The sequence below is a fragment of the Xiphophorus couchianus genome, chromosome 5, assembly GCF_001444195.1.
Source record: "Xiphophorus couchianus chromosome 5, X_couchianus-1.0, whole genome shotgun sequence".
In the NCBI taxonomy this organism is placed as follows: Eukaryota; Metazoa; Chordata; class Actinopteri; order Cyprinodontiformes; family Poeciliidae; genus Xiphophorus; species Xiphophorus couchianus.
Genome location: NC_040232.1, coordinates 29967923 through 29982091, shown reverse-complemented (window position 1 = coordinate 29982091; position 14169 = coordinate 29967923). Strand labels below are relative to the sequence as shown.

Sequence of the window (14169 nt, the reverse complement as noted above, 5' to 3'; positions counted from 1 at the left end):
GTAACTTGCACAGCAGCAGTTTCATGTTTCGCCACTGTGCCTCGTAACTGCTTAAATAAAAAGGCAGAGTGAAAACTTTGGATAAAACAGTAAAGGTCATGTCCTCGGTTTTAGCTTTTTGTTTTAAACGTATGAAATACTGCTAATCAATAATTATCAACATGACCTGATATGAATCCCATATATGGTGATACAGTTTTTCAGCCATATCACTGGTTTACCATCAGAGGTCATTCTTCTTTATTCTGGTTGGTTTTATTTTAGTTTCAGGTATATGTGCATGTTCGTTTCTGTAAACATTAAAATATCCAGGCTGAAAACAGCCTGGATATGCTTCTGTTACGGAAAACAGAAGCACAAAGCATTTATCTCACCTTTTTTTTAATTGTACAAAAACAGTAAAGTGACTGAAGGGGGACAGAACCTCGCTGAACATAAAACAGCAAACTCTGTTTGAATAAATTCTCTCGAGCCCCAGCAGAGGATCCATTAAAGTGAGACCCGAGGTGGTAGTTCCTATTTGGAGCTGGTTCCAGGGCGGGCAGCGGCGGGCTTTGCTTTCCCCTCAGCACCTTTAACCACAGCCAGGGGCTTGTGGAGGGAGGAGCTGGCCTTCTGGGTCACTTCCTGCTCAATCTTGTTCCTGATGGCAACCTCCAGGCCCTTCAGGAAACGGCAACGTTGAAATGAATGTTTAAGAAACCTCAGTGAGATCAAAATGTTCACACTGAACAATGTTCTCACCTTCTTTAGCTTCTGTTGTTGAACTACTTGAGCCTTCTTAGGTGCAATAATCCTCCCTTTAGAAGAAATAGAAGGATGCAGGTGAACATCGTTATGTTGAATTACTGTTTGCTTTTCAATATAAGAGGGTAACATCCTACAAATCTTTACCACTAAGCTAATAAAGAGTAACATCAACTGTGGAAACGGTTTAAAACAAATACATGTCACAGAGACTGTTACATTCACTACAAGACAACGTGTTTGGTCACGTGTTCAGTTCATATCCGGCTCTTTTTCACTTCACAGACATAAAATACTAGAATTATTGACACAACAGTCATACCTCCTTTCTTCGGTCCTTTTTGTTTGTTTTGTTGGTGTTTCTTGGACCCTCCAGGACGCTGAGCCTTAAATTTCTTTGAGCCTTGAGCCATTTTCTACCGAGTAAGAACACAAACTCCTTCTTCGTGTCACAGCTCGGCGCTTTACGTCCGTCTTTGTTCGGTTACTGCCCCCTGCTGGCGTCACACAGGAGATGTTCAAATCCCAGGGTTTACAGTTTTCTGCGCTTTTCTCGAAAAAAGTAACTGTGGGATGATGTATTAAATTTTTTTTATTTAAATTATAATTTTTTTAAATTATATGTATACAGAAATGTTAAAGCCCAACCAATCGTCGGGATGAATGCTGTCTGATGAACAGTGAACTGAACGGGTGAGAAACCTACTGAAAGGTACAGTAGTTGGCACGTCATTGGCTTATTTCTTCCATTTTTGCTTTTTGTCACCCTTAAATGTTTCAGATTAAACACATTGTAATATCAGATAAATACAACCAGAGTAAGAGCTCTCTGATCTCAGAAATTATGATTCAACAACAGAGAAAATCTGCATCAATAGTTTGAAGGTAAACACCACTATGAGAACAAAGACACACTTACCAACATCTGTTTGTTTCATTTAGTACCTTAGCATGAATATTGTAAATCCGCACTACACAACTTGACTTTTTAAACTGAAAACCAGTCACTAAAGGATTTGTAAAGAAACCAAAGGTAAAACTACACATATTAGCAGTTACTTTTTCCACTTAAATGTTAATATTTCAGTTGAATGGTTGGAGCAACGTCTTTTAAACTGTAACATAGAGTATCTTGCAGAAGTATTCATAACTCTAGACATTTCCTTTACATTACAACCACAAAGTTCAATGTATTTTATTGTGATTTATTTAAAATGCTGACAAAGTGGTGCATAACTTTAATGTAGAAGGAAACTGACAAATTGTTTTCAACTTTTTTTGAGTTTGGCATGCACATACATGTATGCAGTCCTTCTGGTACCCGTTTGTGAATCTAGTTTTGACTGTCTGACAAAAAGACAAGGAAAATATGCCATTTCACTGTGGTTTTATTCTTTTTCTGTATTGATGTGAAAGAGAAATTTCTTCATTCATGACAGCCTTATATTCATATACGTATATATATTTATATATAAAAAAGAAGAATCCAATTTGGAACCATTTCCACGTTACAAACGTAAACAGAGATCAAGTGATTATCAATAACAATGAAAAACTAGCACTTAAAGAGGCCATCTGAACAACACTCCATGTATTTTAATTCCTTTTTTCATAACACAAGAGCAGCTACTTTAAATCAGTGAAGTCAACGTGGAAACTCTGGATTTTTGGCACCAGAACATCTTAGTGTATCTATCAAACACTGCAGTGTACTGACGCAGCTTCAGGACATGTTTAAAAAAAGAAAAAAAAGCTAGCCTACAGTGCAGTTGAATCAGAATCTAGCCACAAAATTAACACTTCACTTTGGGATAAAGATCCGATAAAACTTCCAGTCCAGGTTTGTTTTCTTCGAATCAGCTCGCTCTGCTGCAGCCTGGTGCTTGAGAGGTAGTGCGTTTGACTGAGGAAGCCTCCCCAGCATGGCGCTCTGATGGCCTACTCACAAAGAGTCACAATGAGAACCAGGAAATGAAAACGGAACACAGTGAGACGGGTATAATTATCGTGGACAGACGGAGAGACCGTGTACCGCTTAAAAAGAAAAAGACAGGGCTTTGTTTGTGACGGATCTAATGGCCTCGTAGCTGCTACATACGTGTGGAGCATTGTCATAGAAACGCCCCAGAAAACGTGTCTTGAACAGAAAACAAGCATTTGCTTTAAAGTTTCCTACGCTCACATGTAACCCATCTCTATGTGTGAGGTTTAATGGGAGAGAAAAACGCTGTGCGGCAACTTTACAGTTTTCTAATAACATATACTCAATCAGGTGATACATACAGTGATTAACAATGGATTTTTTTTCTTCATCATCTTTTTTTTTTTTGGATAAAAACGGTGAATTAAAGTTGCAAGTTAATATGAGAACAGCAAAAATGTACAAGATTAGGGTTATGGTCTAGAGGTCCCCCTCCATTTAATTTTTAAAAAAATGATGTAATGTTCACATGTAGTCAAAACGTTTTCCAGTTGTGTGTAGTGAAACAGCAACAGGCTGATTGTCTAAAGTATGTTGTGTTAATCATTAATGAAGCCATTGATACTGGTCTTCCTGTAGCGTTACAGTGGGCTGGTTTTCAATAAAAAAAAGTCTAGCAAAACAACTTCTAGCAAACTTAGAGGAAGAGTTATTTGTTCTTTTTTTAGTTGAAAGGAAAAGCCTACTTAGATACCTGAAATTATGTTGGGCATAAAAAGTAAAAGCTTCTGCTTGTTGAAAGCAACTTTCTCACAGCCTCTTTCAGATATGTTGAGATCTTAAGGGAAAATATATCTAATAATTGCTCTGACATGATTTGCAATGTTCAAATCATTTGCAAAAGTAAAAGCAAGAAACAAGTGAACCCATGCTTTTCCTTTCAGCAATCGATTAGACAAAAGTAGCACAAGCTGTTAAAATAAAAGCTACACTTTGCAGTGTTTGATCTCTCATATATATATATATATATATACATATAGCATTTCCCCCTCTTCTATAAACTACATCACATTGGCACACATGGAGACAAATGCTCAGAAAATTAACCAAATGGTTTATATGTAACCTTTCTGAAGAAACAAAATGGCTGACAGGCATTAAGTGATAGATTTTATTTATCCTCATTTCATCCTCCCTGATTTTGATGCATTAAAACTGATTATATGCACACAAAAAAAACCCAATTACAAATACAGCCTACCAGAAAAACGTTTCATTCCTGCAGTGTTTTATATGCGTGGAGACGATACTGAATTTGAAATTGAAGCCGACCCCGAATTTCCTAATTTTCCCAAGACTTTCCCCACTTTGTTGGATTTTTATGACCTTTGAGCACAAGTCATCTGAAACTCTTGACCTCTTTGTCGACACCAAGCAGCTTTATGGGGGAGGTAGGAACTGCAGCACTAGCTGAACGCGTCGAAGGATTTCTCAGCACCCGAATCACTCTTGAAGTGGGGAAAACTTGCAACTACTTCTGAATAACCGTTAAAAATATTTACGTATGCACATCAGGTAAGTTGTTGGGTTCAGAGATCTTTAGGTGTCATGATAAGGTAAACACAGTAAATTAGCTCAAAATTGACTAATGTCAGCAAATATTATGCACTCACTGTATTGCCAAATACAAAATTAGAAAATTTGGAAATATATCTTTACCACATCTCTCTAACTTTTCTATATGATATCAGTGCTACCTGATCTTAAGTTGTCGAAAATATGCCAAGTCTAAACATATCGTACAATAACTATGGAGAAGATCATCTTCTTAATGCTTCGCACCATCAGGTTCAGAACTATACATGACTTCAAAATAAAACATCAGTTAAATTTAAGCGGAGGGTTGAATCCAAACAGCTGAAGCACATTCTGAAGTGAACAAGAAAGGCAAGAAGTGACAGAGTCTGAAGCCCGCCTACTGAAACGTGTCTGGCGGAAAGAGAGAGAGGCTTTACATTCAGACTGCAGATGGTGTTTCTGTGTTGGTTGAAATGTTTTTTTTTTTTTTTTTTTTTTTTTACAAATACTGCAAAAGAAAAACAAAACAAAAATAAGGAAAAGTTTTAAGGAAAGTTCAGATCCACATAAAGACAGAGGCGTCTACCACTCACACCTGTTTTATGTTCTCCATCGGCTCTACAGTCTGTTTGGCCAAATTAGTGAAAATATATTAAAGCAGAGATCAGACTCCTGTATTAAAGGAACAGAAGGTAACATGTATTTTCCATTAAACTGCATTCAAATTTAATCTCGATTGATCATGTTTGTTAGTAATTTGTAAATGCAACATTAGCTTATTGACGCACTAATTAATTTGCCACAATCGGACTATTTTTCTCTGCTCGACGGCTCAAACACCCGGAAAAAAAACAAAAAACAAAGTTGTTTCAACACTTCATTAAATCGAACAAAGTATATATTTTTTGTATTTACTTAACCCATCAGCTGTAGAGGAAATTGCTACATGTTAGCTCCAGAGTGTGTTTTTATTTCAAATGATCCATTACAACTTGTTTGGTGACTCAAAATGTTATTTTCAGTCGACTTGGATTCAGACAGTTGTGGGTTTGATTCCAGTCAATGCGTGTATGGACTGGGCACCTAAACCCCAGATTTCCTGTGGATCTGCCCATTAGACATCCGTTTATTAGAATCTCTCACCATTTTCGGTTTATAGATGCAAACAAAAAGAACATCCATTCACAGAAGTTCTTTTTTTAGACTAAAATCAGATAAAAGGTTAGGGAATATCAGCTTTGGCGAATAAATAGGCGAGTAATTGCTTCAATTTTAATTGGATTAAAATCTACGCTATCTGAAAATGCAAACTTTTCATAGGTTTTTCTATTTTTATAGTCTTTAGAAAATAATTAAAAAAAAGAACCAGTAAGAACTGGAATTGGCAGGTCAGACCTTAATGAACTGAAGAAAATGACTAATCTGTCCATCTTTACTAATACTAGAACCTTGCATTAAAAAAAGTCTTTAATGATAAAGAGTAACAGAGAAATGGTATTAAAGTACAAAACTATGCTGAAAGACAGAAACCAGTGAACAAAATTAAAATTAAAGCCACAGGTGGCTGTTTTCTCTCTTTTTGCTACCAAGTAAAAAAAAAACTGACTGCACATAATTCACGAGTAATAAACGAATAATATTTGACGAGAAGTCGCAGGTGAGGTGGTGGTGAACCAAAACCTCCATTTTAGAGTGAACTATTCCTTTAAAAAGTTAGGATTATATAAAAAAAAGCCCAAGTCTCAGAGTGTTTTTCTCTAGAGTAGAGCCGTCCGTCAGGACAGGTGTGTGTGTGTTTATAGGTATTATGCAAGTATACATGTGTGATATCATACAGTGCAGTCGGTGAGATGAAGACATGAAATGAGGTATAAATACATGCCATGTCCTGAAAAAAGCTTCAGCCAATTGGTTCAAATATTTAAACGCACTGGTTAAAAAAAAAAGAAAGAAAGAAAGAAAGAAATTATTTTACCAAGAAAGGCTGTGTATAAACATCTACGATCTTTAATTTCAATTAGTTATAGTGAAAAAATTCTACACTGAATAACTGAAATTCAATGTTAATATAACATTTTAAGTGGCAAATTTGATTTTAAGTAACCATATTTTTGGTTAAAATAGCAGTACCTTTTTTTTCCTACTAGCAGAGGTTAGTTTTCTACATATTTACACTACCGGCAGGGAATAGATATTTACAAGTAGGTAGCAGCATTCTGGAAATCACGACTGATATGTTATGGAAAAAGTCATGTCCTCCTTGTTTTATTTTACTTCTTTCATTTGCCTCAGGTACTCCAGAAGCTTATTTTGCCAAATTGAATTAGTCCAGCTGAGCTCTGTTGGCTGCAGAAGCAGAAGTTTCAAAAATCTTAAAAAGGAAGAAAAGAAAAAAAAAAACAAAACAGAAAATGAATTGTGGAATAAATGAGACGTGAAGATGACAGAAAAAGGATTCGAAAGTAAGAAGACTGCACATGTCTTCTCAACTCCCTGTAGTGAAAAAAATCCCGCCTTTTTTTTTTTGTTTCCGTTTTTGTTTGCGGTTGGCAAAGAGACTAAATATTTTCAGACAGTGCACCACTGACACGTTATAGTGACTGTGCATCGATTAAAACCAAAGTAAAACCACAAATTGTGCACCCTCGGTGAAGACAAGAGTGTTTTTTAGAAGAGCGGTGACGTGAATGTGCAGTGGTGCACCGGAGCCAGCAGGGGGCGCTGGGAGGTCGCTTTAGAGAGCGGTGAGGCGGCCAGTGAGCGCTGCCTGGAGCTCCGATGGGAGGAAGACCCCCAGCTCAGTGATGATGCCTCCTGTGATGAGCTGGTGAGGCGTCACGTCAAACGCCGGGTTCCACACCTCGATACCTGCAGTCAGGAAATGATGGTTGTTATTTTGATGTTTTTAAATGGAGCATACAATTAAAACCCCTTTAGGTTAACTTAGATGTCTGCTCTTAGGCATTGCCAGTCTTTCCTGCACTCAGTAAGTGTTCGAGTTCCTTCGTTTGAGATCGTTTACACAGAACGTTGTTCTGAGATTTAGGGACTGGCTAACTTCCGCCTGTAGTCCTTTAAGACAGGTGAAACAAAAAACGTAAATCGGAGAAACCCCTCAAATGTCGAGCGGTTTCAACTTGTGTTCTCATCCGAAGCCACGCGGCTTTGCAGTTTTCTGGTCGATCACCAATTATCGATCTTTTAAAAGTCTGACCAGTCATTACAATTTTGACCAATACCATTCTTTTTGGAGTATGAAAAGTTGCTAAGTTGGCAACAGTGGGATTGTAGTAGCTACACAACTGCTGATTATTCTTAAGAAAAAATAAATAAACAGAGAACGCTCTTAGGTAAAGGTTCCAAAAATGTGGCAAGAAAACCTGAACGTTTTCAAAGTATAAAAAATGAATCAAAACTGGTCTATTGTTTTTTAAGCAGATAAATAAAATAAAAATAAGCTTGACGGGCTCCTCTAAAACTGAAACAGCATTGATATTTATGGATTACAATATACTTCATAGGAACAGATTTAAACCGAAGTGTATTTATTTTCCACCCATTAGATGATTCCCAATGTCTGCAGGTTGACAGTGCATGCACCACTAATACTACAAATCCCAGAATGCTCTGCTGGTGTGTCGACCACAAGGCCCCCCCCCCCTCTGTTGACATAAAACAGCGGTACACAACATAGCTGTATTAACGTTAGAAGTTTTTCAGCTATAATTCTTCTATTCTATGTAAAAACAACTAGATCACATTATGTCTTTCTAAATATTTGTGTAAAAACAGAAGCAACATGATATTGTTTAATGCAATCAGATACTGACCAATGGCTGACAAGAACTGCATTCACGTCAAAGCGCCAAATGATTATAATGAAATAATTTTAAAACTGTAATTGTAACACGACTGTCAGAAAAGCTAAAGAGTTCAGAAATGAAGAAGCACCAGTCTGTCACTCACAGTCTGTTGTCCTTATTGGTGCATTACTGTGATGTCAGTGAAGCATAATGAGAAAGTAATAAATTGAATCGTTTGTCCTCAGTTCACCTAAAGAAAAAAAACAAAAACAAACACATTCCCCTCACACAGACTTTGCCTCTAAGGACCTCATTAATGCTCAACCTAATCAAAGCGTTTGCTTTGTCTGCAACTCGGCACAAAATTGCCCCAGTCTCGACTCAAATGTGGAGACGTTTCAAAGTCTGAGACATCAGCATGAAAAGACTGAGCTCAAGCTTATCCCAGACTAAATGCAGTTTGTGAATTTTGGTTCTTTTAGCTTTTAAGGCCAAACTTCCTGAGAACAGCATTTCAGGTGCTTCGTTTGATGTTTTCGATTCAGTTCAAGAGCCACAGGTCCGGATGAGCCTGAAATTAAAGTTTTTCATACAGACAAAGGAGAGATAAAACTGTCCTGTTTTACATTTTTGATTGAGTGTGCACTCAGTCAGCAAGTCAATATCCTGCAGTTTGATGGCTAAAGTGCTTTTTTGCTAAAAAAGTTGAACAAATCAAAGAAAGAATGTCCAACTGATGAATCAATGTGGAAACTGCTGCCTTCATTAAGAATCAGATTTTATCCTTTAAGAAGCAACTTTTCTTTTTCAGTATTGTTTCCCTTCATGGTTTTCCATACATACCGACATAAAAGCAAATTCCTTCGTTTTGTCAGGACTGTGGAGAAACTTTATATTTAACCAGGGTTTCTTCAGGTTTCACCAACTCAAATGTCAGACTTTTTAAGACATTTTAAATGCCATTACGAATGGAATTTCAGACCTGCATCGCCACAGAAATGTACCAACTTCGTCCAGCCAACTGGCGATACATTTGCACTTAAACATGATAGAAGCGAAAGACGCTAGCTAGCTAGCTTTCAATAGCTTCAACCGTCTTGAGTAACAAATGCAGTGAAGATGTCTGAGTTTTCTGACAGAAAAAGTCCTGCGACATCCTGTTAACTGACTTTCCCTTTCCCGTATAAGTTGAGACGTTCATGTTTCCTACCAGGTGCCGCGATGGGGACTCCGTTTATACTGGTGAGCTCCTCAGGGGGCCGCACTTCGATGATGATGTCCCGCCCGCTCTCGAGGCTCAGGTCGCACGACGTGCTGGGTGCAGCCACGTAGAAAGGGATCCCATGGTGCTTTGCGGCGATGGCCAGTTGGTACGTGCCCACCTTGTTGGCTGTGTCGCCGTTAGCGACGACTCGGTCAGCACCCACCACCACAGCTGAGGGGGAAGGGGGGGAAGAGGAGGACAAAAAGGTTGATGGGACGTCATGGGATGAAAGACGGCGTCCTCAAGAGTCCTACCTGTGATGTCCATTTCCCTCATGGTGAGGGCCGCCATGCTGTCCGTGATGAGCGTGGCAGGGATGCCCTCTGCGACCGCCTCGTATGCTGTCAGCCTGGAGCCCTGGTTGTACGGCCTCGTCTCTGTGCAGTACACGCGCTTCAGCCGGCCCAGACCGTGGAGGCTCCTCACCACGCCTGCACACAGAACCGCCGTTAGAGACGGAAACATCCACAGTCTTCCTTCCTGTCGGATCCGAAGCTCCTCTCTCACCGAGCGCCGTCCCGTATCCGGCCGTGGCCAGCGACCCGGTGTTGCAGTGCGTGAGGACGGTGACAGAGTCCCTCGGGACGCCCGACAGGATGTGCTGGGCTCCATAGTTACCGATCTTCCTGTTGTCGTTGACGTCACGCTCCAACATGTCTTCGATCCATGAAATGACACTGCAGGGTGAAAGTATGACCGACGTCGTTTTCTTGCAATGGAAAATATTTAGTACAAAGTAGCCTATTCGTCTTTTTACAGCCAAACTTTTATAATAATTTATCCAGTCTTTTGTTGAAAAGTCGACTTTGCTCCGTCCAATAAAAGTGTTTTGAAAGAAAGTTAGCCAAATCCTGTTTTAATAAGAGAATAAATTTGTCCAACCGAGTCTAAAAGGAATTGAAAACTAGAGTCTGCTCTTTTAATACAGCAAATGTGCAACATTTTTTTCAAGTTTTGGATCTATGATAAATAACATCCCTTTCCTACAAAAACAAAACAAACACTTAACTAGACTTTCCTGCCCCCACAAAAACCTTAAAACTGCTTCAGTGTGGCTCTCAACGACACAATTACAAGGGATTCGTCAGACAAAAATGCATCTGTAAAATAATTGGAATGGATTTACCAGCAAATGAACGGAGAAAGAGTGATTTTTATTTTTCTAACAAAAGCATATTTGATGTGCTGATGTCTACAAATAATCTGCAGCTGACATTTCCTGTGGCAATTACAAATTTGTTTTTGTGGCAAGTGGAATGCTCACAGCTACCAATTTGAGATCTAAGAAAAAAGAAAATTAATCTGATAACATTAACAGGTTCCTTTTTTTTCAGACCCACACCTGGAGCTGGTGCTGAATGAGTGAGTGTGTCAAAGCAGCAGCTACTCCAGGAGAATCCAGGAAGGTGAAAGCTGGTGTTGAATAATTTCACACTAAAGTTCAATTCTGCTGGTTTCACACAAAAGTGTGCGATGTGATTTCAGGTTTTATTTTTGCAGATTTTCAGTTTCCTGAAGGGTTTTTCTGTTCAAGTGTTAAGTAGAGCTGGGTGATAAACCGATTTCAGTTCAATTCAAAAATACTTTATCATACCAAAGGGAAATTAAATATTATTACTAAACCAATTCATCAAATTTTTATTTCTTTAAGATCAAATTTTTGGAAAATCTGGATTTTTTCTTCACTAATGCCCTACTTGTGTTTCCACAGTCCAGAATGACGTCGGCTCGCCAAGGCTGCCATCTTGTTGGACAAGCTTCCATTTATTTGGATTTTGAGTGAAGCTCAACTCTGCAGCAGAGTATGAGGGTAGATATCGGGTTATTTGCAGACCACCTAATTTTAGAACAGGTCCTAATATATCGCCACAGAAAACAATCAGCAGTAGAACAGGGAATCGACGTAAAGCACCAGGTTCCTGCGTGAGAAAGTGCGCGACAACGGACTCGTACAGGACGTCTACCAGCCTGCCCACCTTTCCCTGAGCTGCTCCGAGTTCTTCTCCATGCTCTCGTTCTCGGCGAACTCCATCAGCTCGCGGGCGGCTCGGCCCATGTTGACGGCGGTGGGCCTGGCTGAAGTGAGGTGACACAGAGACTCCCTGATGAAGGTTACGGGGTCGTCGCCCCCGGCGCCCGCCCGCAGCTCCACGGCCAGGCTGAGGCAGCCCACGATGGCGATGGCTGGAGCTCCGCGCACCTGGACAGGGGGGGAGAGATCGGTTGTCACGCCGAGCCTGAGAGATTTATCTACGTGTTGGTCAGAGCGGTGGCGGGGTGATCAGAAAATCTGTCATTACCGTTTTGAAGCTACAGTTAGCATGTCTGTAGAGCAGCAGAATGCAGGCTAGCCAAGCAGCAGAGAGGTCGACTGATAAAAGCTAAAATCGGCTCCCAGTTTTACTCCATTAATGTAAAAAAAAAAAAAACAAGGTTGACATCCTGCACAATAAGCATTTAAAACTTTGTTTAGTGGGTTTTTAATCCTCAAGTTGTTTTTTTTTTTTTTGTTGTTGCTTAAGTCACAGCAGCAAAAACAACAAATTTAATCAATAACACTGTTATACATTTTAAATGACCAGAACAAGCAATGCAAATAACATACGAGCAATCAGATCATTTTATACAGTTTTGTTTTTAGTCATGTTAAGACTGTGATAATGTGGCATTTTTAGTTCAGGTTACCAACCCAGTGAAACAGAATTAAATTTGGGGTCTTTCCAATTACTATTCATGTGGGCAGTTCATCTAACACCCCTTTATATCAGCATATTCAAAGGTTAAGCCATCATTTATTTAACATTACGTAGACAAATGATGAACATAGTAGATCATTTTGACAGCGCTTTAATTCAGAAAATCTCCAGGAACTTCTATGTTACGCATTTATGGTCACATTTTTATACATGCCGGGAATGCAAAAACGCAGAAATGGACTAGCTGGAGGTGTCATTGAATGCAGCACAGGAAAAAAAAAATCCCTGGCAAAGGTCATTAATAATTCATCAATAATCTCTCCCAAAGAAAGGGAGAAGGGTGGCTTCAAAGCACTTGACAAACGCAAATAATAATAATAACAAAACTATGAACGGGGGACAGGTTTCGGTAGCCGGGGACGCTGCGGCTTCAGCTGAACGCACAACAACAACAATAAAATATGGTAGAGGCCGTCAGAGACACATGTGTGCGGCGGCGGCGGGAGCACAAAAGAGCCGACACCAGCCACATGCAGGCACCGAGGCGAGCCTACCTTCATGGACTTGATGGCCTCGTAGGCGCCCTGCACGGAGCGGATGTCTTCAAAGACGGTCTGGTGTGGCAGCAGCAGCTGGTTGAGGATCTGCAGAGACCCGGACCGGTAGCGGATCGCTTCCAGCGTCATGACCGAACAAATGAAGGAGGATGATAGTGGAGGAGGAGGTGGTGAAGGAGGGGCTAGGGGGGTATACACGCTCTTATCACGTTCAGGTTCTTCCACACACACACATGCACACACACAGTCTCTCCGTGTCGGAACGAATCCACGCTGAAGTGACCGCGGCCTGGCGGAGGAAGAGTCCCGGGAGGCGCCGCAAGGAGAGGAGGAAGAGGAGTGCAGGGGGTGGGGGAGGCAAGTGTAGCAAGACGGGGAGGAAGAGGATGAGACGGTGTTGCTACGAAAAAAAAAAAAAAGCTGCAGAAGGTCTCCTCTAGCTGTTAAGAAGCAATTTAAAAAAAAGAGTTGACGGCAGGACTGGAACCCTCCACACACCGACAGGAACTGAAGGCGGACACGGAACCACGTGTTCAGCCGAGCAGGAAGACCTCAGCTCCGGATCCACGCCCACCAGAGTCCCGCTGGTTGTCCAATTTTATCAAGCTGCTCTTCTCCCGACTGCACCATCCCCCCCTTTTGTCTGGGGAAATTTCACACTCACTCATGTTATTTGCATAACACCAAAGAACCAGCAGCCCCCCCCCCCCCATACAACAGCGAGCACCGCCTGATAAAATGAGTCTATTATTGGTTCAGATTTTATTGTTTTGGCCCACGGATTCTGTGCAAGATCATAAGAATATTACTTCCAATAATAAGGAATATCAGACCAACAAACCAGCATACGGTATGTTTTTTCCCTTGGATTTTAGGAAATTTAATCAAAACTAGCTGGTTTGGGCCAGTTATAAATAAAACTAAGTGTGCACAAGATCTGAATAGACATAAACTCCAGGCCCAAATTTATTTTTTTAATGCTTTAAAGTAAAAACACTCTTCTTGTCTGGCATTTTTGTCAGTGTATTCAAGACACAACTAGATATGAAAATAAATATAACAGGGCCCTGCAACTTCCCCCCCCATTTTGTCACTTTATAACCACCAAATTCATGTGGTTTTATGTAAAGTACACCAGGATTTAAAGGTGGAGGGAAAATGATACGTTTTTCAGTTTATGTAAAGTTTGAAACATTTGATACAATCTCCTGTATATATAAAAAAGGATAAATCAAGCACTGATTGATTAAATGGGCAGTGAAGATCAGTTTTCAAGTCTTGTGTGAAAAAGATACAAATACAAAAGATCATCCTATTGCAGAAAAGCCTGACTCTATGGAAGGAAACAATTTAATTTTTAAGCTATTTTTCTACTTACTCTTTACTTTCTACTTCACTGGTTTACATTAACTTTTGCATCTTTTGGACTAACGGTCACATTTTATAGTAAATACACTGCAAATTAACAGCAACAAGGTTTTTTTTCATCTCCATCTGGAAATTGACTATCCCTATAAGTTTATGAAGTTCGGTCTGAAAGTTTTACTGGAGCTCTTCAGATGCATCATATATTACCTAATCCAGTAAAATGGGACCGACAATG

At 39.9% G+C, this 14169-nt stretch overlaps 2 protein-coding genes across 2 annotated transcripts; both read right to left on the bottom strand.

Moving 5' to 3' along the window:
- Positions 1–225: 225 nt before the first annotated feature.
- c5h19orf53 (chromosome 5 C19orf53 homolog) lies at positions 226–1231 on the bottom strand. Its single transcript, XM_028017762.1, has 3 exons — positions 1070–1231; positions 745–800; positions 226–663 (listed from the first exon to the last, which is right to left on the bottom strand). The coding sequence occupies exons 1-3, from the start codon at positions 1158–1160 to the stop codon at positions 517–519; spliced, it is 294 nt and encodes a 97-aa protein (XP_027873563.1). The 5' UTR covers positions 1161–1231; the 3' UTR covers positions 226–516.
- Positions 1232–2117: 886 nt separating this feature from the next.
- Positions 2118–13170, bottom strand: mri1 (methylthioribose-1-phosphate isomerase 1). The gene is made up of 6 exons (XM_028017708.1): positions 12564–13170; positions 11290–11513; positions 9821–9990; positions 9568–9744; positions 9260–9484; positions 2118–7114 (listed from the first exon to the last, which is right to left on the bottom strand). Exons 1-6 carry the CDS (start codon positions 12693–12695, stop codon positions 6981–6983), a joined length of 1062 nt encoding a protein of 353 aa, XP_027873509.1. The 5' UTR covers positions 12696–13170; the 3' UTR covers positions 2118–6980.
- Positions 13171–14169: the final 999 nt, after the last annotated feature.

Coding starts and splice junctions, on each gene's coding strand:
- c5h19orf53 (XM_028017762.1), bottom strand. CDS start 1,160: ATGGCTCAAGGCTCAAAGAAATTTAAGGCTCAGCGTCCTGGAGGGTCC. Junction 801..1,069: donor AAAAGGACCGAAGAAAGGAG/GTATGACTGTTG, acceptor TTTCTTCTAAAG/GGAGGATTATTGCACCTAAG. Junction 664..744: donor AACAACAGAAGCTAAAGAAG/GTGAGAACATTG, acceptor CGTTTCCTGAAG/GGCCTGGAGGTTGCCATCAG.
- mri1 (XM_028017708.1), bottom strand. CDS start 12,695: ATGACGCTGGAAGCGATCCGCTACCGGTCCGGGTCTCTGCAGATCCTC. Junction 11,514..12,563: donor AGGCCATCAAGTCCATGAAG/GTAGGCTCGCCT, acceptor CCCCCTGTCCAG/GTGCGCGGAGCTCCAGCCAT. Junction 9,745..9,820: donor CGGATACGGGACGGCGCTCG/GTGAGAGAGGAG, acceptor TTCTGTGTGCAG/GCGTGGTGAGGAGCCTCCAC.